The 23,550-nt window shown below is 44.4% G+C and overlaps 1 protein-coding gene across 8 annotated transcripts in view; it reads left to right on the forward strand.

Annotated features, from left to right (window-relative positions):
* Window positions 1–211: 211 nt before the first annotated feature.
* The window catches only part of NCAM1 (neural cell adhesion molecule 1), an 85,553-nt gene continuing 62,214 nt past the window's right edge, over window positions 212–23,550 (forward strand). For 7 of the 8 annotated variants that reach the window (XM_085081984.1, XM_085081982.1, XM_085081989.1 and 4 more), the window contains exon 1: window positions 2,978–3,176. In XM_085081984.1, the coding sequence (XP_084938110.1) occupies window positions 2,993–3,176 (184 nt within the window). In that variant the 5' untranslated portion in view covers window positions 2,978–2,992. Of the gene's footprint in view, window positions 384–2,977; window positions 3,177–23,550 lie in introns of those variants that run through there. The other variant, XM_085081988.1, reaches the window with a different exon arrangement.

Genomic DNA, 23,550 nt, shown 5'->3' on the forward strand with positions numbered 1-23,550 from the left:
TATAAATTTATTTGGCCATTTATTTGGCTATTTATTTGTTTATCTATTTGATTATTTATTACAGAAATCAATATATTTTATTTCTCCCCCCCTCCTCCCCCCCGTGCGCTCAGCGGGCGCGGCACTACTTGTCGGCGCGGCGGAAGGATCGGCGGCGCTGGCGCGCAGGGATCGCGGCGCGCTGCGGTCGCTGTCAGTCAGCGCGGCGGCGCCGGGACGCGCCGGGCGCAGCGCAGCGCAGCGGAGCGGCGGAGCCACCGCGCCTCGCTCTCCGCGCCCGTCCCCGCGCCCGCAGCCCCGGCGAGCGGCTCGCCGGCCCGCCGGTGCGATGCTGCTGCTGCTCGCCGTGCTGCCCTGCGCCTTCGTCCTGCTGCGAGCCGCAGGTAAAGCGGGAGGGAGGCAGGGAGGGAGGCAGGGAGGAGGGCGGCGGGGGCGCGCCGCGCGAACAATGGGGTCGGGCGGACCCGGCGCCGCGCGCGGCTCCATGGCTGCGGAGCTCCGCGCTGCTCCGCGCTGCTCCGCGCTGCTCCGCGCTGCCGGCCGCGGCGGGAGGGCTGCGGGGAGAGCGGCCGGGCTGGCGGCGGGGAGCCCCGGGCCGTGCGGGTCGGGCGCGGGGAGCAGACAATGGGCGCGGAGGGGATGCTGCGCTGCGGGCGGCGGCTGGCGGCTGGCGGGTCGCGCCGGGCTCGGTGCGCACGGCGGGGATGCTCCGCGGCCGCCGCCCTCCGCCGGCGGGGCGAGAACGCGGGCAGCGAGCGAGGGATGCGGTCGCCGTGGAGCGGCTGGAATAATGGGGGAAAAAAAAAACCAAAACCAGAGGAGAGGGAGAAGAAAAAGGAGGGGCGCGGGGCGCTGCCGTTGTGGAGCGGCGCCGGGCGCGAGCGGCGGAGCGGTGGCCGCTCGGTAGCCGCTCGGTAGCCGCTCGGTAGCCGCCGCCCGTGTCTGGGAGCGGCAGGTGGGCTGGGAGCGGCGGGTTGGAGCGGTGGGATGGAGCGGCCACACCTGCGGCGGCCCCGCCCCGGCCAGCATCCCTGCTGCGGGCTGCATCCCTGTGCCGTCCGTCCGTCCGTCCATCCACCCTCCGGAGCGCGTCCGTGTGCCGCCCGTCTGTCCGTCTGTCCGTCCGTCCGTCCGTCCGTCCGTGCGGCGCTCCCCGGGGAGCGCTCCCTGGAGCCGCTGCGCTCCGCCGCTCGCTCCCTGTCCTGTCCCCAGCCCAGCAGCCCTTTTCCCTTCCCTCGAGAGCATCCCGGGCTGCCTGTGCCACCGCCGCCTGGCAGCTGTCACCGCGCGGGGCTGGCAGCCCCTCTCGGGTTTGGTGTTTGCTCTGTCCTGGTCCCCGAGCTGTCGCCGTGTCCTTGTCGCGTTCCGTGCCTCGCTCCAGAACCTCCACCCTTCCCCGCGCTGAGCTCTTTGATCTCCTTAAGCAATTCCTGCTCTGCTGGTGACAGTGGCGGTGACCATTGCCACCAGTGTCCCCAGGGCTGCTGCCAACCCGGAGCCACCTGTTTAACACCAGCACAGCACCCACCCTTATCCATCCATCCCTCCCTTATCCATCCATCCATCCCTTATCCATCCATCCCATCAATAGTGGCACAAGCGCTGCTGTTAGCCCCTTTTTAATTAAAAAAAATTCAGTAGCGCTAATGAGAGGGTGGGTGTGCTAGAGGCCAGGTCGTGTTCCCGTCGCCAGCAGCTCTTGCCCATATCCAGCTCTGCATCTGCCCGGCCACACCCTCCATCCCGGCTCTGCTCATTGCTGCTCTCCCCCAGCCGAGCTGCTCCCTGCTCCCTGCCACCGCACAGCCATCCCTCCCTGCCACATCGCACTGCCTTCCTCAGCTGTGGGAGGGCAGGAGAAAGCCGGTTGGTTGGTTTTTTGGTGGTTTTTTTCTTCTTTTTTTTTCCAGGGGAAATAAATGGGAGTAAGCAAAAGAAAAATTATCTGCATATCATCTGTTGCCCCACTCAAATACATGTTTATCCAATAATAATAATTATGAATATGGAGACTGCCTAGGGAGCTGCACAGCTGGAACTGTTAAATCAGCATAAAATGGAGAACACAAAAAGCAAATAAAATATTAAAAAGCTAGAACAAAGCAGCAGCAGTGTTTATGGTGAAAGCAGCACCCAGCAAATCAAGCTCTGCTTTCCCCCCTAAAGGATGCTCTGCTCTTGTACCTTTTTTTATTTTTCCCCAGCTGAGCTCACCAGCCTGTGATGGGGGAGAAGGGATTTGGCTTTGAAAGCTGTGGAGTTGTCAGTGCAAGAGGGTGTTTTATTTACTTCTATTTATTTTATTTTATGATGGTGCTGCTAAAGAAACCTGAAGCTTAAATACAAGAGGAGGCAAGAGACAGATATTTGCTAGTGAGGAATCTCTGAGGAAAGTGTTGTCTGAGCACAGTTGTGGGGTGGGCTCACAACAAAACCCTGCCTTTTATGGCTTTCAGAATAATTCCATGTTCAGTGTGTATTCCTGTGGCCTGTGATGGTGACGATTTATTTAGTCTGCTGCTAAATTCAAACATTCCCTGATAACTCAGAAGCTGATTTATGGACAGAGCAGATGGCTCCTCTCCTTTCATGTACATCCTGAGAACCATTGCTTCCTAAAGAATAGAGACTATTTTGTATAAACTTCATCCCCTTGACACATGAACTTGGAAATTCCTGACTTGACTGTTGGCTTGTTTTCTTATTGTTGGATCTCCTGTGTGTGTGTGGGTTTTGCTTTTTTTTTTTTTTTTTAAATAAAGGACATTTAATATAGCAGTAACTTAATGAATACCCAGTTTTTAAGTGTTAAAGATTGTGGCTGCTCTCCAGGCTGAAAGTGCCTTCACTCTGCTTGGCTCCTCTCCAGAAATGTATTTTAAGGATCGACTGCTCTGCCATTGGGGACGAGCGATGGTTTCTGTTTGGTAGAGAACACCATGGTTTGGGGTTTTTTTGTGTTTTTTCCTGTTTGTTTGGGGGTGGGAGGGCAATGCCATGGATTTTCCCTGCCAGGGAAGCAGAACCAATTGCTGGGAGAGGAGGAGGAGGAGGAGGAGGAGGAGATCCTGCATCTGCTGCCATCAGTCTGCGGGAGCAGAGGAGCAGACAAAGCACAGTTTATTTGCTCCTTTCAAAGGCCGTCCTGCGGTTTTTCTCGTTGTTTACCACACCTGGTGAGATGAAAAAGGCACAGCTCTGGGGGTTTTTTTGGGGGGTTTCTGGTGTGGTTTTGGAAGCAGCAGTTTTGCAGTGTATTCCAGTGTGATTCCAACTTAACGTGGGGATTGTGAACTTCCCAAAAATGCCTGGGAGAAGCTGTTTCCTCTGGAATTGTCGTGGTTTTTATGCAGGGAATTATGAGAAAGGTTCAAGTGTCTGATGAGACTTGTTTTCCCGGTGGTTTTCAGGTGCAGTGAAAACACCATGTCTTTGTTCATTTCCCAATTCCATCCCTTCTCAGGGATGTGAAATGCGAATGAAACAAAGCGATTCAATTAGTAAACACAAACTCCAAGTTTGTAAATATTGAACTCCGAAATTAACCAGAATTTTGGTGTTTTCCTCGCTGTTTATAGACAGGGAGAATGGGAATAACGTGGCTGAGGGTGTGTCTGTGCAGGGAACTACAGCTCCCAGGCACCTCCTCTCCTGCGCCTCTTTTTTAGGAATTAATGTGTTGGTTTTCATCCCAGGGTTGGAAAAAAAAAAATAAAAAAAGAAAATAAAAGAGCCACCAGGCAAATCGACTTCGAGCCATCCACATCACAGGAGCAAATCTGAAGGTCAGCTCTCGGGCTGGCTGTGGCTCCTTTTGTTTAGGAAAACACATTAGCATGGAGCAAAGGGATGGAAATGAGGAGGGTTTGGCAGCAGTGCCATTATGGCCTCGCAGCTCCTGGTGGGGAAATGCAGCTGCTCCTTGGGAATGATGCTTTTTGAGGTGACCTGAGAGCCAAATGGCAGCTCCTGCCTTGGAAAGGGCTCAGGCAGCCACTGCTGGCAGGTTTTTTTGGGGGGTTTTAGTTTGCTGTGGACGTGGAATGGAGAAAAATGGATGCAAATCGAGGATGAACTTCACTTTAAAATAAATGTATGGCTTAAAGTCCAGTATTTCCATGGTATCTAAGGTGATGAGAAGGCAGATAATCCTTCTCTGTGCAGTCAGTGATGCCTGCAGGTTCCAGATAAATTTATAATTTATCCTCATAAATGGCAGATAAGTGATGGAGTCACCATCCCTGGAAGTGCCCAAAAAACGTGTGGCTGTGCCACTTGAGGACAGGGCTGGGTGGTGAACACAGTGGTGGTGAGACCTGATGATCTGAAAGGTCTTTTTCAGCCCCAGTGATTCTCTGGCTCCACAAAGAGCAGTTTCAGGAGGAATTTCCTCGTGGAAAGGGTTGAACATTGGCAGAGGCTGCCCAGGGAGGTTTGGATTCCCTGAGATGTCCAAGGAATTGCTGGGCAAGGTGAGGATTGGGGACAGCTTGGACTCAATGCCCTTGGAGAGCTTTTCCAGCCTCAGGGATTCTGTGATTCCACCAAAAACCTCCCAAATCAGTCCTGGGGAGGTGCTGATTTATCTGAAAACACACCATCTGAAAATTTCAGCCACCTGAAAGCTTCCTGGGAGCATTTTTTGGGACCTTGTACAGCTTTGGCTTCTCAGGTTACTTTAGCATTTAGGTACTGGAGGTGTTTCAGCTAAAGGGACAAATGAGAACTCCCCATCTCCAGGCAGCTGCCAGAAAAGCTGATTTTTGGGGAGCAGCACACAATGGGAGGTTTATCCTGCAAGGCAAGTGCGAATTGCTCAAAGATTCCAGAGCCTTGTGAAGCAGCAGCAGCTGTGGGGTGCAGTGACACAGAGCTGGGGAGTTATGGGAATTCCTAAAAGGGAATAATGATCAGTGTGGAGAGCTGGGATTTGCAGCAGGAGGCAGGGAGCTGTGTTGGGTTTGAGGAAAAAAGAAGATTGTTGTCTCCACTTCCCTCTGCGTGCTCAGGGATGGAGCTGGGAGAACTGGGAGTTGGAATAATGTGGAAAATATTTGGGAAATCCATTGGGATTGGTAATTCTGGGATAATTAGAACAATCAGGAGTTCCTTTGAATGGATTCTGTCCTGGATGGATGTTGGGTTTAACTCAAATCATGTGGTCTCTCCATTCAATCTCATGGACAATCTCATCATGTCTTGAATAAAAATATGAATGTTTTCTGTATGGCTGAGGGTTTGAGACTGTTACACCCATTGGGTAAATCAGAGTAGGTGCTTTTCACAGTTTGTTATGAAAATCAGGCAAGTCAGGGTAATTTTCTGCAAATCCACCTAATTAATTATAATTTCCCACATTGATTAACTTGCTCCTCACTGCTGAGGCCACGTTTGGAGTGCAGAGTGCAATTCTGGGCTCTCCAATGCCAGAAAAACCTGTGGATTTACTGGAGTCTGGAAGAGGCACTGGAGCATCTCTGGGTGAGAAGAAGCTGAGAGTGGCAAGAGAAGACTCAGGGAAATGTGGATAAATTCCTGCTGGGAAGGAGTGACAACAACAGAACAAACTGGAATACAGCAAATCCTGCCTGAACATCTGAAAATACACCAAAATCACTCAATTTTGTTGTTGTTGGATGAATCCTGGAATAGGTTGAATGGAGAGTGGATTCTCCATCCATGGAGCCTTCAGAAGCCACCTGGACAGACTTTTGGTGTCCTGCTGCAGCTGCTTTCCCCTCCTGGACTGGATCATCTCAGCTGTTCCTTCCAACCCCAATTATTCTGCGATTTTCCTACCTCTACTCTTATAAAAATAGTTATAATAGAAGCTTATTTCAATATTTAGTTCACTTTTTCTTCTTTGTTTGTTTATGTTCATCATACTTATCACCCTTGAATCTTTAGGAGAGACAAGAATGTTAATTATTTGTTAGTGGTTTATGGTAAATTATAATTTACCACATTGATTAACTTGAAATATAATTCCCAAGGCATGAATGGGAGTGTGTAAATCTGTGCAGAGAAATTGGGAATTGTGTGAAATAAAGGGTTAGAGGAAGAAATTAGTTAAGATATTCAGGCTACATTTTGGGCTCATTTTGGGCAGAATATGGTCTGAATCAGTGCTTGAAATTCAAGTTCCTTTCCTGGCTGAGATGTGGAGTTGAGCAGGTGATAAATGATAAAGTGATAAAGCTTTTAGACAGTGGAAATAGAAAATCATTGCCTCCAAGTCTGAATGGGTTTTTCCAGATGTTTAATATCTCTTGTCATCCCAAAAGCAAACTCTATAAAAATTTCCTTTAATTGTTACAGGAGCTGCAATACATCCACACCAAATTTAGTTAATTATCCCTGAAATCAAACTGCAAGATTGTAAATTTTCTTGTTTTACGAACAAAACAACCCTAAACATCTATTTTCCAAGCGCAGCTCTTTGCAGAGACTTCCCAACGCAGACTGAGAAGATTGATGTGCATTAAGCACTCAAAAATCCCATTTTTTTCCCCAGCGCCTTCACACGTGGTGGCGAAATGAAGAGTTGAAAATCCCACACAAAAGGAGAGCAGCCAGTTTGGTGTTGTTTGCACAATATTGGCAAATTGGGGCTTCAATGCATTATTGCATAATCTGCTGTTGAGCACAAACACGGGCAGTAATTGAGGGAAGCTGGGCGTTGGGAGATGCTCAGCAGTGGTTCTTCAAGCCCGCTAAAGAGCAGCCTGTCTCTGCATATTAATCACCCTCTGAAAGGAGCTCTGCCTGATTTGCATTGTGCAGACACTGAGCAGTCCCACGGTGTGCCCGGAGCAGGAGGGGATTGGGATTGTTGGGCTCAAAAGGGGTTTTTATTCCATTCACGGGGTTTGTTCCGTGCAGAATCCCGGCAGGGTTTGGGGAGCACAGCCCCACCGGTGCTCCCTGGGCTCTGGGATGCCAAATATTCACAGCAAAACCTGAGGGTGGATGGGGCTGGTAGGGCAGTTGGGGTTTGAAATGGAATAGGCTGTGGGTTTGGCTTTTGGGAGCACAGCAGGGCAAGCTGCAGGCTTTGATCCCAATGGGAAATATGGGGAAAAGTTGGGGAAATTTCAAGTTTAATAACAGGATTTCTCCATGTGGTTTTGTGTAACTCCAGCTGCTGCTTTGGGGCAGAGTGAGGTGAGGTGGGAATGAGCTGTGTCTGTATGAAAATATCAAAAAAAAGTGAGATTTTGGTTAATTTTCTTTGTACAAGTCTAGATACCAAAACATGGACTTTAGTGAGCAGTAAAGAGGTTTCAGCAGGTTGGTATTCTGAAGGAGAACATGTGCAGATAATATATATATATTTTTACACAAATGGACCACTATTTGTGTAAATAATAGGATAAAGGGAAATAACAGGATAAAGGGAATTGTGTTTTGGCCCAACTGAGCAGGAGAATTGGGCTGTAAGTTGTGGTTGTGAGTAGCACCAGCAGCTTGTGCTGTGAAACTGCTCCTGGTTCTGCTGAAGGAAAGCTTGTGTTGGAAGGAAAAACTGCATTTCACACAATTGGGCATCACTGTGCTCCCCAAAGGCAAAGATGTTATCCCATGTTGGTGTTTAATCAACATTATTGAGCTGTTTGCTCAGCTCCTTGCTGTCTTTTGCCTTATCAACTCCTTGGGTATCTTTTCTTACCCTTGATTTTTGTTCTGCTGGAAAACTCTCTGAGTTCCCCTTCCGTGGGAAATTCTGGAAATTGCAAAGCAGGAGTTTCCAACCAGTTATCCAAGGAGCTAAAAAAAAATCAGAACAGCACTGAGTGATGATATTCCGGTTGGTTTTAACTTGGGAAGGAATGAACACCTGAGTGGAGCTGTTTTGTGTATTTATTGTTGCTCTCTGTGTATGCAAAATGGAATTTTCAGTGTTTTTCTGTAGTGAACAGGAGGAATTTTGGTGTAAATTGGGTAATGCTGTTAAGGCAAGAAGGTGGGGAGAGCATTTTGTGTGAAATGTTCATTTTGCTGTATTTTAGTGAGAATTGCTGGGTGGGGTGGGGTGGGAATGGGAGGATTTTTATGATGTAGCAGAGCTTTCCCTGTGTCACTGCAGTCAGGAAGGAAACCCCAAACCATCCAGGGCAAACAATCCCATTTATTTCCCTCATATTTCCATCTAAAGCCCATTGCAGTATGTAGAGGTTAAGTGCAGCAGACAATGCACACAACCAATGTTGATATTTCCCTTTACTGATAGCTGCTTTCATATCATTTTATATCATTAATATTAATTGTTGGCAAGCTGTGGCACTATTATGATAAAGCACTTAGTGCCCACCTGGGTGTGCTTTGAAAGCCTTAAAATCACCAGTTTTAAGCTTTCTTTTAACCTTGTTCACCTGCATAAAAGATCCTGTGCAGCTCAGGATCTAGTGAGAAAAAACAATTAGCCAGCATTGGCTAATTATGATATTTCTCAAGGACTTAATTTCACATTTTTCAGTGTGTTAATAGCGAAAGTCATCAGACACATAAACATAATCAACATCTGCTTGGCCAAGGAAATTATTAAATTATTGCAAGGCTGCAGAAATGAAAAGAGCAGAGAGCTGGGAGTGTATTTCAGTTGTACTAACCCTGCTGTAGTTTGATCTCTGGGATGTTTCAGCCTTTAGTCCAGCCTGCCTGCTGCCTGGGATTGGTTGGGAATGAAGGAGAAAATCAATTTATTTATTTAAGTAAATGTATTTATTGTGGACACAGCCTGGGATGGGTTTTTGCTGCAGGGAACTCAGTGCCTTGAGAAGAGCTGCAGCATCAGAGAGATTTAATATCATGTTGGTTCCCTTCTAGCTTTGCCTTTGTGTTTTGTTTCTGTTTTATTTGTGTTTTATTTGTGTTTTATTTGTATTTTATTTGTATTTTATTCGTATTTTATTTCTTTGAGTTTTGGCCATTTCGCTCTTTAATTTTTCTCCATTTCTCTGGAAAAGGAATATTTCATGAAATACAAGTTTGTGCTTCATGGACGAAAATAATGAAGACCTGCAGTGTACATTTGTGGTTTTAATTTCCCAATTCAAATATATATACTATATATTCAAATATATATACTATACTGTGAAATATTCCTGGTTCATAGAAGTCATTTTTGCTAGAAATGGGTATTTCTGCTGGTAGGGTGCCTTTATTCTTTGGGGGGGAAATTGTGTATTTTGTGCAGTTTGAGGAGGAAAATCCTGTTTTTATCCACATCAGGGACACTCCCAGGGAATATAAACCTGCAGAATGGCCATTTCTTTTTTAAAGAAATAATCTTTCTTACACCTGGTGGGAAAAAAAATAAAAATAGGGATTTAATTGAAAAGGAAAAAGGTTTTTTTTCCCACCCAGGCCCTGCCTTGCTGCTCCCACTGCAATTAATGTGACCTGCAGCTCATTAATGGCTTGCTGTGGGTGGGTAGGAAAAAAAAAACCCAGAAAATTCATATAAACAGTGCTCTTTTCCTTGCTGAGGATTTCAACCAATCTGCCAGCAGTTTGTGGTATTTCACACTCAGGTTTTGGTGCAAAACCAAAAATCTCCTTTGCTTGCAACCAGCAAATCTCCTCAGCAAAGCATTGAACAAACCCAGCGCTGAGATATTTTTTCCTGAGATATTTTTTCCCCTCAGTCTCTCCTCCAGGAGAAAACTTGCACTTCAAACCCTTTTAATTGGTCTTTTTTTTGGAAAATCCACTTCTTTTGGAGCAGCTTTTCCCATTATTTTGCTCAGAAGTCATTGAATATTGAAGGTAAAAAGGTGCTCTTGGAGCTAAAGCTGTTGGAGGAATCCCTGGAGTGTGTTTGCCTTGGATTTTTCTGAGTTCTGGGCAAACACACTTCAGATAGTTCTGCTTTTATCAGCGGCAGCCCTCGGTGTTTGCTCGTAAAACAATAGTAAAAAGAGATGTTTTGTACACAAGCTTGCTGGGTTTGCATCGTTTTCATGTGGAAATGATAGCTGGTGGGAGAGGAGAGAACTCCAAAGGCTGTGCTGCAGGATGATCTCAGTTATGCTATTTAATAGCAATAAATTAAAGGGGTTTTGTGCTTTTTCATAGGTGTGCATCAGCTTCTGATAACGTCTATTTTAGGTACTTTTTACCTGTTAATTCTCAAAGAAAAGGTTGAGTGTTTTACCTGCAGATCAAAGCCTGAAATTTTGAAATCCCCATTATTTTGCTTTAAAAAAAATAGTTATTTTTTTAAATAATGAAGAATTCCTGGCTCTAGATTTAAATGAAATCCCAAACCCACTGTGGACCATTTTTTTTACATTTATCCCTTGAATTTCAGCTTCTGCTTTGTATCTGCAGCCACTCTGGAGTGTGATCATTGCCCAACTCCAAAGCTTCTGTACATTCCCAGGAGCTGTTTCTCATCAACCCAAATTGGTGCATCCAAAGCAGCCTGGAGACAAAAATAGCAAATCCCACCCTCTCTGGTTGTGTGCTTTCAGCCCCTGAATTATTGATGGATTCCTGCTCTGTCCTCCATGGCCACGAGCTGCTGGGATTTATAATTTAGTGGCACATGCAGAAGGACCTCCAAAAAACCAAAATATAAAGATATTTTCTTATCAGGTGAATGGTTCTCTTATCTCCTTCCCCTTGACGCTTGCAGGGAGTGGTGGGAGCAGAGGAATTTAGCTGGAGTGGTGAGTGAAAGCATCGCTGCTGATTCCCTGGGAATTTAGCACTTTAAATGGATTAGGACTAAAAATATCCCTGCCTGGTGTTGCGTCAGCTCCAGGAGCCTTGTGGAGTGGCTGCATTTCCATGGTTGGTGGCAATTCCCCAAGATTTCCACCTTGGAGCTGAGGGGGAGCATGGGGAGGGGAAGGAGGATTCTGCACTGGAGCAGCAGAGCGTTGGGTGGAATTGTGGAGTTAATGGGAAGTGCTGAAATGGGAGCCTGGAGGAGAAGTATTTGGGGAGGAAAAGGTGGTTTTTGTTATAAACAGAATAGGTGATTCTCCCCTTGGAGATGTGGAAGCTTTAGGAGGAATTGACTTTATTTGCAGTGGGGGCTTTCAGCATCTGGAGCATCTTCTTGGTGAATTCTGTTACCAATAAATTCACTCATAGCTCATATTTTGGGTTTTTTTGTTAATAATCAATGGTGTGTGAACACTGCAGGGGGTTTGACATGTGCTCCTTAGAATCCCAGAAACCCAGAGATGATATTTGAACGATGGGAAGGGAAATAATCACATCCTGTGCTTACCTATAAACCTGAAATTTGCCACAGAGGAGGAGATTTTGATTGAACCTGTGTTGTGCTCCTGGTTTGTTTGCACAAATTTGATTTTTCTCTAGGGGTGAAATGATCCCAATGCCCTTGTGGAGGGGCTGGAACAGAGAAATAGCCAATCACACGGTGCTAATTGGGGTTTTTTTAATGAGGTGTGATGGTACCACTGTGTTAAACATCCTCATGCATTATTAGTTCCCAAACCGCTGGAAAAAGAGCTATAAATCAATGCAGGTTTGTTTTTTTTTTTCTTTACACTGAGAATTTCTGCTAATTTTGGCCCTAATTGGCTATTAGGATTGCAGAGCTCTTGGCTGCTTGTTCAGGAGCTGTAAAGGTGAATTTTGGTCTGGAAGGTGAAGCACAGAGTTAAACTGCTCTGTTTGGTGGATCTGCACTGCAGGGAAAGCTTCTCAGAGAGGTTGTACATTCCAGCCAGCTAGGACTTGGCAGCTGTGGTCCAGGTTAACATTTTGGACTCCACTAGATGGCACTGATTTATTGTGCTGTTGACAAAAAAAAACCATCAAATGCAGTGGGAGATTTTTATATTTTTTTTGACCAGGAGGTGATGAGGATGCTCAGGATTTATCTCTTTGTCTGGTGGGTTCGTGTATAGTTTCCATCCTGACCTTTTGGAGTTTTGGGTGGGGTAGGCAAACCGTGAGCAGATTTTTAAAATATTTAGAACTGGGAGGACATCTCTAAAATAAATATCTGGTTTTCCTTCCCATCTTGGTGTAAACATCTTTTTTTTTGAAGAAAGAAGCTGGTCCAGTGTTGGTGCAGGCAGCTGGGTTTCCCAGCGTTGGGAAAGCATCACAGAATTGAGGATAAAATCATTGGGAAAGCATCAGAGAATTGAGGATAAAATCATTGGGAAAGCATCAGAGAATTGAGGATAAAGTCATTGGGAAAGCACCACAGAATTGAGGATAAAATCATTGGGAAAGCGTCAGAGAATTGAGGATAAAATCATTGGGAAAGCATCACAGAATTGAGGATAAAGTCATTGGGAAAGCATCACAGAATTGAGGATAAAGTCATTGGGAAAGCACCACAGAATTGAGGATAAAATCATTAGGAAAGCATCACAGAATTGAGGATAAAGTCTCATCTTTCTGATAAGAAAAGAGCATTCCTGGTGGGTCACAGGTTTTGATGAACACCAAGGTGGTTTCAGAGGGAAGGACACTGGCTGTTCTTTCTGTGACCACGAGAGTTCTTTTTGCCAGTTTGGTACCCAAATTCTCCCCAGGACCTTCTGCATCCTGCTGCTCATCCTGAGTTATCCCAGGGAGATGCTGCTTGGGGAGATCATCCATAATTCTGTATTTTCCCCCTTTTTCTGCATTCCCTGTGCACCAAACGCTGCCCTTGGAGCATCACAGACCTCCACGGGGCAGGAGATGCTCTGCTCAGCATTTCAGATGCTCCACGAGGATCAACTCTTTGTTCCACCTTGTTTTCCTCCCCTAATCCTCCTTTCCCTTCAGCTGAGCAGAGCTGCAGTTTGGCCTCGCCTGACTCCAGAGCTCGTGGGTGTTTTAATCTGCTGCCTCACGGGAGAAATGCTTCCTGCAGAGAACTCTTTTGGGTTTGTTTTTTTTTCCTCCAGAAAGCAAAGCCTGGCTGTTCCCTTTGCCTTCCTTTCAAGGGGTTTGGAAGGAAAATCCTTTGAAATTTCCAAGGAAATCAGGAATTCCTTTTGGAAATGTTACCTGCCTGGCCTGCGGCTGGAGGGATGGAACCTTCCAGGAATCTCAGATAAATACAAAATACAGAATATTGTAGGTGCTGGTGGGTTATACCATCGGGCTGCTCATCCAGAAAGCTGCTCTTTTTGGGATTTCTGCAGGAATTTCCCTGGGGAATTGGGAATTTGGGAAAAAAAGAACGATGGAGACCTTTGCAGGGATTGAGCAGCTCAGACACTGCAGTGATGCATGGAGGGACCTGAAATCCAGTTTTGTCTGCAAGAAAAAAGGAGATAAATCCAGGAGCTCTGTCTTGAGGCATTTGTGCTGTAAGACCACAAAACTCTGATTTACCTGCTGATATTCTCTGTCTGCTTTAGGGTTTCTTGCTGTTTTTCCCTTTTTCCCTCTCAGACTGGAAATTCAATGGTTATTTGGTGTCCAATCCATAATTAGTGATGTCTCACTGCAGTGTGGGACACTGTGACATCCTTCCTGTGACATTGACAGCATTGGTTTTTCCAAACCTTCTTATTTTTCCTCTTGCCGCTGTCAATTTTAACATAAATTTATGAATTTAACCCTTGGTGAGGAATTACTAGGTGATGTGTTCTGGCTTTGAATTAATCCCTAATGCCATTGTTTCCTAACTCCATTATTTATATATATTCCATTGAACTCCAGGATTTATATATTCTCAATTCCTAACTCCATTATTTCCTGATTTTTTCCCTACTGCCACTTTTTTTCCAGGATTCATATATTATCAATTCCTAATTCCATTATTTTTTTCCTTACTGCCACTTTTTCCCAGGATTTCTATATTATCACTTCCTAATTCCATTATTTTTTTCCCCACTGCCACTTTTTTTCCCCTTCTCTTCAGGATGTTTGTCTCTTGCTTGCTGTGTATTGAATTTTTGCTGTTACCCCTGCAGATATTTGTTATTAATATTAATTTATTAACCAGATTAATACATTTCTCATGCCCAGCGTGGCTCCAAGAGCTTGGGGACAGCCTGCCATTGGACATTCCCCAAACCTGATCAGAAATTGCCCTAAAAAAAGGGAATTTAGTGGAACATTTTGGGGTCTGTTGGGTTCATCCTGGTGGGAGAATCCCTCAGGGCTGGGTGGAAACTCCAGCCTTGTTTTCTGTTCTGTTTTCCAGCCCAGAAGGTGGAATAGTAATTCGTTATCTGCCACGCTTTGCAAGCAGATGGAAAACACTCTGCTGGTGGATTTGCAAGGGCAGGAATTCTGGGAAAGGCTTTGCATATCTCCTTCTCCCTCCTGGCTGTTCTGCAGGCTTAGGAAAATCACAGTGAAATCATTCCTTGTGGTTGGAGGTAAATTTGGGGGGTGTTCTCATTGCTGCTGTTGAGATGGATGGAAAAATCCCAAAATCATCCCAACGGGGTGAAGAGATGGAAATCAAAGAATGGCTGGGGGAGAAATACTGGGGGAGAAATGCAGTGAGCTCTGCGAGTTCTGCTCAATTCTCATCCTACAAGTTTCCTTTTTAGTGCAGAAAAGACCTGTGTGTGTGTATATATATGTATATATATGTATAATATATATATAAAAATATATATATTATATGCATTATATATATTATGTATATATAAAATATATATAAATATAATGTATATTATATATGTAAATATATATATATATTATGTATATTATATATGTAAATATATATAAATATAATGTATATTATATATGTAAATATATATAAATACAGATATAATATATATTATGCGTATATAAATACAGATATAATATATATTATGTGTATATAAATACAGATATTATATATATTACGAGTGTATAAATACAGATGTATAATAGATATATTATATATAACCAGGTAGAATGATCTGGTGAAGAAAAAGGAGGTGTTAAGGCTAAAAGCATCTCATTTACAAACCGAGCAGGTGAATAAATGACTCAGTGAGCAGTGAACCTGCCCAGGGCAGCAGCCACGCGTTCGGGTTTGAGTTTGCCTTGGTTTGTCACTTTTTTCAAGAGGACAATTAATTAACCTGTTTGTTTGTTTGTTTTGGGGGAATGATTGCCTTTATGGATTTTCAAACCGGGCAGTTCTCACCCTGTTGTTTGGCGTTTTGTAATTTTTTAAGAGGACAATTAACTTGGTACTTTGTTTGGGTTTATTTGTAACTTTTTTAAGTGGACAATTAATTTGATACTTTGTTTGGGTGGGAATGTTGCCTTTAGGGAATTTTTACCAGGGAAATTCTCACCTTGTTGTTTGGGCTTTTTGTATCTTTTTTTAAGTGGACAATTGCTTAACTTGATACTTTGTTTGGGTGAGGATGTTGCCTTTAGGGAATTTTTACCAGGGAAGTTCTCACCTTGTTGTTTGGGTTTATTTGTAACTTTTTTTTAGGGACAATTAATTAATGTGTTTGTTTGGGTGAGGATTTTGCCTTTAGGGAATTTTTACCGGGGAGTTCTCACCTTGTTGTTTGGGTTTGTTTGTAAATTTTTGAAGTGGACAATTAATTAACATGCTGGTTTGTTTGGGTGAGGATTTTGCCTTTAGGGAATTCTTTTCGGTGAGTTCTCACCTTGTTGTTTGGGTTTTTTTGTAACTTTTTTTTAAATAGACAATTATTGTGTTTGTTTGGGTGAGGATTTTGCCTCTAGGGAATCTCAACCCATGAGTTCTCACCTTGTCGTTTGTGTTTATTTGTAACTTTTTTTTAGGGACAATTAATTAATGTGTTTGTTTGGGTGGGAATGTTGCCTTTAGGGCATTTTTACCGTGGAATTCTCACCTTGTTTGGGTTTATTTGTAACTTTTTTAAGTGGACAATTAATTACTTGATACTTTGGGTGAGGATTTTGCCTTTAGGGAATCTCAAACCATGAGTTCTCACCTTGCTGTTTGGGTTTATTTGTAACATTTTTTAGTGGACAGTTAATTAATTAATGGTTTGTTTGAGGATGTTTCCTTTAGGGAATCTCAACCCCTGAGTTCTCACTGCCATTGCTAAAGGGTTTGCCTGGCTGGAGAGCAGCTCAGAGCCCTTGGCAATCAGGATTTTTGGTTCCTTTTGGCCCTGAAGTGCCCGGAGGGGCTCAGGCTGTGCTCAGAGCTCCCTGAACACCCCGAATTTACCAACCAGCAGGGAATATTCCTGGTTAGAGCTTTCCCCTGCCCGGGGAGGAGCAGGCAGAGCAAGGTGTGGGATCAGCCAGATGGTGATTAACCCAAATCCCCTCAATTGCCCAGGACACCTGGCCAGGCTGTGCTGGGGGAGGTGATGGCAGCGCTTGGTGACATGTCCAGGTGACATTAAACGCATAAATGGCATTAAATGTTCCCCGGAGCGCCTGGAGGGGTGAAGGGATAGCTGCTGGTGAGGAGATGGCAGCAAGGCTCTGCTGATTGCTAGGAGGGTGGGATTCCATCAGAAATGCGTTTGGCTTGGAAATTTCCTATTTACAGCTTTGCTTACAGCTCCAGTGAATATTTATTTGATTTTTCCTTCCAATTAAAAAAAAATATATATAGAAAAAAAATCATGGCATGGACATTGACTACAGAAAAGCAGCAAAACCACATCCATGCATTAACAGTGCATTCATATATCATATATGAATATGAATATCATATATTAATATCATATATGAATATGACTATAATATATTCATATCATATATGAATATGAATATCATATATTCATATCATATATGAATATCATATATGATAATGCACTGATAATGAATATATATCACATATATATTCATATATACATTTGTATATCAACCATTTATCTATCAGCCTCACTTATAATACATTTTCACCACCTGAGAATTAATTTGAATCCCTGCAGCTCTGCCTTTCTGCTCCATCATCTCCCCATCCCATCCCAACATTTCCCCCTCTGTCTCCTGGAAAAAGCAGCGAAAGGGGAGATGCCAAAGCACTTATTCCCCGTGAAAACCCAGCAAATCCCGCCTGATTCCTGCCAGAATAAGGACCAGCAAATCCCGTTGGAAATCCCGATGCCATTCCCAATTAACCAGCAGCGTGTTCCTTGTCCTGGTGCCCATTAGCAGCAGCTGCATGGGGCACTTTGATGTCTGCGAGGACAGTGGGGTCACTGTTCCTCTCCAAACTGCTTTTCCTTGCTGATTTTCTTTGTTCCAGGGGGATGGCAGTGGGTAAGACGTGAGGAGAAACACGGGATGGAAATCCCTGGCAGGAAATTGCTCCCAAATGGCATCACTGGGAAATCAGGATTTTTTAGCAGAGATGCTGCTTGGAAAGGCGAATAAATGGGGATGAAGGGGGGAATTGTGCTTGTTGAAGAGGGGAAAATCCAGCTGAATTCAGAGAAAAATGTAATTAAGAGGGGAAAAAACTTAGATGGAGAGAGTTGAGAGATGGCAGGAAAAGTTCTTGTGCTCAAATGAAATTTCTCTATTTCTGTTTGGGTTTTTTAGAGAATATACCCTTGATTTCCTGGGGTGTTTATGAAGTGAGAACCCAGAAAGATTGGGTAATTCCCTCCTGATTTGGGCAGTGAAGGAGGTCCCTCTGTGCAGGAAATCTGAATTTCTGCAAAGTGAGGTGCCTTAAAAACAGCAAGAAAAGCAGAGCTGGTGAATCCATGAGTTTATAAGCAGGAGGAAGGAATTGGGAGGGATGGGGATGGATAATGGGGAGACAGAATCTCCAGCACAGTGCTTTGGGTTAGGCTTGGAGTTGGTGCAAAATAACACCAAAAGATCTTCTCTCTTTCTTCTCCTTCTTCTCTTTTTCTTCTCCTTCTTCTCTCTTTCTTCTCCTTCTTCTCTTTTTCTTCTCCTTCTTCTCTTTTTCTTCTCCTTCTTCTCTTTTTCTTCTCCTTCTTCTCTTTTTCTTCTCCTTCTTCTCTTTTTCTTCTCCTTCTTCTCTTCTTCTTCTCCTTCTCTCCACTCTTCTCCACTAAAATCTCTCATTAATTGCCCAACACACCCCAAAACTGTGGCTAATCAAAGCTTAGAGATAAACTCCTATTTCTATTTCCCCCACGGTTCTGTGTCAGGATCCCAGTGAGTCACTTTCTCCGCGGGTTTTATTTTTTTTTTTTTTGTTGCTGTTCCCTCAACGACAGCAGTGACTGAATCCCTGCTCGCAGGCATGTAGGAGATCCCACATTTCTGGTGCCATCTGTTACCAAACTTTGCGGGTTTTGTTGTTCCCAGTTTGCAGCAATTTGAGGGAGAGAGATGGGGAAATAGAGCAGGTGATTAAAAGGAGGATTCAAGTGGGATTGCAGCGATGGAAAACATTGGTGTAACGACCAGAAAAAGGAGAGGAGCTGCTGGGGGGTTTTAGGCAATTCAACAGCCTCTCCCAGAAGATGATTTAACTCAAATATTCTGGCAAAACCTGCAGGTCACTCACTGTATTCACTCTGCCATGAACCAATTGATATATTTATTTATTTATGTATTTATGTATTTATTTCCAATTGTGCCTTGCAGTAATTGCAGCTCATTATGCGTGTTGTGCTGAGCTGAGGGCTGAGGATGTCCCAGGAGGTGCTGGCTGATAACAAAATTCACCTTGCATGTGAGCTCTGAGTCCCAGCCAAGCCTCCCGAGTGCATTTTTTAATGAGCTCACCCAGTAGAAAGATCCATTGTTCCCTCCACAAACAATTGCTGGCTTGTGCTGTTTGGAGTTCTCTGCTTGGGCAGAATTCTTGCCTTCTGTGGGAATTGTCCTTTGGAAAAAAAAAATCTTCACTACATACAAAAAGGGAAAAAAAAACCATCCAAATATATATTTATATATTTGTGTATTAGTGATAGAAAGCTTCTGCTCTATTATGTGATGTTGAAAGCAGATTTTTTTGAACAAGGATGAGCAAACAGCTCTCCACGGTTTTCCCACAGGAGGAGAAAATGTTGCCTAAAACTGAAATCCCCGTCATTCATGAGTCAGGGCTGATTTTAGGAAGGAGCTGATTGGACATGAATTACGTAGCTGCTACTCCAGGGTTGAAATTATCTTGGGTTACTGTGGGTATTTATATCTGTGCAGCTGCAGGATTGAAGGCAGAACTGTGCCTGCAGCTCTGCTTGCTGTGAAGAGGAATTTCTAACAGAACATTTTCATCTTTCCCTTCAGATATTCAATTAGCAAGCTTTGATCCTTATCTTTTTCTGTCCCACAGACAGATTGCACCTGCAGCTTGGGTTCCCTGGCCATACTGACTCAAATCCTTTTCCCCTCCCTGTGTGGGAGTTCACTGAGCACATCTGGCCCCAGATGTGAGGGGCAGGTTGGGCTCAAGGTCGTGGGGTTGTTCCTGCATTGGCATCTGGGATTGTTTGAGGTATTTCAGAGTGGAATTGTGCTGAAATCTGAACTAGGTGAAGCTCAGCTGGTCCCATATGGGAACTCCTGGGGCTCCTCAACTTCTGATTTCAGACACCTTTTATCCTGTTATTATCATTTATCCTGTTATTTATTAGCAGCCCTTTTATCCTGTCACATCCTCGATTAGTTTCATTTATTAATACTATTTTTCCCTAGAAGGCACAATGCATTTGTTGTGAGCTGTGAATGATCTCATTCATGTATTTTTGAAATTTTTGGGGAGGAGCAGCCTGGAATTGTTCCTATTCTGCTTGTCACCTCCTGGATGTGTCAGTGAGTGTGCAGAGCCAGGGAAATCATGGATGTGACAATCACAGATCAGCTTGGGCTGCTCTGCTCCCTGTAAGGTATTATTAGCAGTGCTGAGCACCCAATCCACCCAAATCCAGCAGCTAATCCAGTTGTTTAAAGGAAATTTTAATGCTGCACGGTGTTAGAAGTGTTTGTCAGTGATTCTGTGTCTCTTGTGTGGTGCCTGAGAGTTTTGGTTGAACTCGAGTCGCCTTCAGGATGATTTTATTTGCTGCAGAGTCACTTGGGCTGGCTTGGGTGAAGGGATTCAATCAATCAATCAATCAATCTAGGGAACACAGCCTGAAATAACTGCCAGCAATTGGAATATCTCAGTGGGATGGGGAGGATGATGAGTCCCCAGGAATGGGGATATCCCTGCCAGCACCCCTGGGATTTTGGGAAGGAGCACTGCAGCATTTTGGGTTCACCAAGCTGGCTGCCAGGCTTGCTGTAAAGCTGATTTTAGCCATTTTTCTCCATAAAAATTCCATTTCTGAGCCATCAGAAGAGCTGTTCTCCCTGCTGTCAGGGAGGGAAGCAAGGGCAGCACCATCCTGGCAGGAATTCCTCCTCCCAAGGTGTGGGGAGGCTGCAGAGCTTCCTTGGATTTGTGCAAATTGTGGTTTAAAAGTGACATTTGTGCACATAGGACAGCTGGGAGGAAAAAAGAGCTGGCTGCTGCTGCTGCTGGGGTGGAACTCAACAAACTGAGCTTTATTGCAGTGCAGAAGGTGATGTGAAAATCACCAGTCAGAGGGAAATGATGAGCAAGGAGTGATTGTTATATTAAAAAAATGCCTCGCTGGGTGGGCTCAGCGTGGAAAACAGAATGTCTGGAGGCTGGGAATGATTGTTTCCTGCAGGATTGTGTCTGTGCCCCTGGCTGATGGGATCAGGAGAGCAATCCTTCACTGAGCACAGAAACTCAAATATCTCAGTGCAGGTTCAGCCCTGAAGGAGCTCTCCTGCCCTGGAGAGAACAATTCCCAAGGTGGGGATGCTCTGTGCTGCTCCAGCGGGGCACAGAGGGTGTCACCTCTGCCCAGATGTGGCACCAGGGCTTTGTCCTGCGCCCAGAGCTGCTGCTGGCCCAGGTGAGCTCAGAAATTGGGATATTCCAGCAGGGGCAGTTCCTGCCCACGCGGGATTTTCTGCTCTTAAAAGCAAAATTCCAGCTGGGAGCATCTTGGAGAGAATGTCTTGATTTTGTCATTGTGAAAGTGAAATTCTGGGCTGCACCTTCAGTGCATCCTGACAAACTGCTGGTGGACCATGCAATGTCCTTACAAGCATTAAATGTGATTTTCTCTGCCCTTGCAGATCTCGTTGCACAGAGCTATTAACACCCTTTATAACCCTGTTAACCCTTTCTGTGACATTTTCTCTCTGTTGCTCAGAGAAGCCAATCCCATCTTGGAGTTCTTCACCTTCAGGGATTTCTGGAGAACTCTGGAGATCTGATTTCCCCATAAAATAAATATTTTATAGGAATTGGATTGCAGTGGGTCCTTTCCACTGGGGTACCCAAACTCCCCACCCAAATTCCTGCCTGACTTGCCATCCACAAGCTTCACTAAAAGTGTAATTTTTTCCAACGTGCACAGATGATGTCAAAGGACCATTCAAACACTGCTCAGCACAGATGCCCCTTTGCAGCACTGCTGTTCCCTGCACAAGGAAAATCATCCCAGAGCAGGGAGAACCGGAAATAATGGGATGCCAGCAGTGCTGTATGGAGCCTTTCACTGCTGCCCACGGAGCACTTCCAGAAAAACCTAGAGCCAAGGCTTTCCTTGGCAGCAGCTGCTTGATTTTTATTTTTTTTTTTTAAGTTAATTTAAATTATCGTCTCCTGCAGACAACTCCTGACTCAATATCCTTGGGTTAAGATTTCTCCAACCCAGGCTGTTCCTGTTTGATGTGAGCAGCTGAGATCTGGGTGAATCCTGGGTTGTGGGGAGGATTTTGGCAGGGCTGGGATTTGATTTGGTTCTCTTTTCCCCCCCTAATGACATGACGTTCCTAGAATTTTCCATGAGTGGGAAAGCTTGGAAAAAAATATATATTATATATATATATTTTTTTTAAATTTTTTTCTCTCTATATATATATTTTATTTTAAGTGGTGTGGTTGAGGGGTTTGGGAACACAGCCTGAAATAACTGGCAGCAACTGGAATATCTCAATGGGATGGGGAGGCTGGTGAGTCCCCAGGAATGGGGATATCCCTCCCAGCACCCCTGGGATTTTGGGAAGGAGCACTGCAGCACTTTGGGTTCATCAAGCTGGCTTCCAAGCTTGCTGTAAAGCTGATTTTAGCCATTTTTCTCCACAAAAATTCCATCTCTGAGCCATCAGAAGAGCTGCTCTCCCTGCTGTCAGGGAGGGAAGCAAGGGCAGCACCATCCTGGCAGGAATTCCTCCTCCCAAGGTGTGGGGAGGCTGCAGAGCTTCCTTGGATTTGTGCAGATTGTGGTTTGACAGTGACAGTTGTGCTCACAGAGCAAGCTCTGAGCTCTGGCAGAGGCAGGGCTCTGTGCTGAGGGCAAGGATTGCAGGGTTTGGGCTGCTGATGGATTTTTAATTGCTAGAAATAGTGCCCTGTGTGGCTGGGGGGAAAACCCACTGGGGTTGTGTTGTAATTTAAACATCTTTCTCACCATGCTGCTTGAATTTCCAGTTGGTGTCTTTGGTCTTACCTAACTCAGCACTGTGCAAAAGGTGTTTTCTGTCTTCTAGAATGAGATTTTATCCTGAATTCAGCTTGTCACAGGGGCTGTGTTGTATTTTAAACATCTTTCTCACCATGCTGCTTGAATTTCCAGTTGGTTCTTTGCTCTTACCTAGTTCAGCATCACACCAAAGGTGTTTCCCTTTTTTTTAAATGAGATTTTATCCTGAATTCAGCTTGTCACACAGGCTGTATCATATTCTAAATATCTTTCTCACCATGCCGCTTGAATTTCCAGTTGGGTCTTTGCTCTTACCCAACTCAGCATTGTGCAAAAGGTGTTTTCTTCCTTCTAGAATGAGATTTTATCCTGAATTCAGCTTGTCACAGGCAGAGAGGGAAGTGTTCCCACTGATGTCACTGAGAAGTGTCATTATCCAGGTTTGGGAAGTGCAGGTTTGGGTTATTCCTGGAGGAGAAATAATTCCCTGGAATTCTCACATCAGGAGTTTCTCCTGCTCACCACGACTGTGGATTAAAATAAATATGGATTAAAATAATTAATAAAAATAATGAATAATAGATAATAATTAAAACAAATAAATCCATATTAAAATAAATATGGATTAAAATAATTAATTAATAAAAATAATAAAAAATAATAATTAAAATAAATATGAATTCTTTGCACATCTGCCTGGGCAGGAGCTCTGGTGGGGCTGAGCTGCTGGGCTGTAATTAGTGGCTGTGGCTCTAATGAAGGTGGCAGTGGCACACAAAGACAAATCCCATTTTCTCCCTGTTCTCTGCCCTGGAAGCTCCCAGTTTGGCTGCACTCTGTGCCTTGTGATGCCCCAGCAGGAACAACAGACCTATTCATGGCTAGAATTGCCCTCCAGAGACAATATGGAAAATAAATAAATTGTGGCACTTCTCGTGCCATAGAGTGTTGAAGTTGGAATTTGCCTTGTTTTCCTTTTCCTGGGTTATAAATCACATTTCTTCTCCTTTTTTTTGGTTGTTCCCAAGAGCTGTGTAGCATTTTCAAGTAATAGAATGGATATTAAATGGTTTGGTGTTGCAAAAATCCCTCGGAATTGTATTTTGGGAGTCAGGGGCTGTGTTGCCATTTCTCTGTCAGAAATCTGCTTTCTGGAATGAATTCTTGAACAGGACTCATTGGGAAACAAATAATGCTTTTTATATGATATTAT

Source organism: Lichenostomus cassidix, chromosome 24 (assembly GCF_008360975.1).
Source record: "Lichenostomus cassidix isolate B80296 chromosome 24, HeHo_3.0, whole genome shotgun sequence".
Lineage (NCBI taxonomy): Eukaryota > Metazoa > Chordata > Aves > Passeriformes > Meliphagidae > Lichenostomus > Lichenostomus cassidix.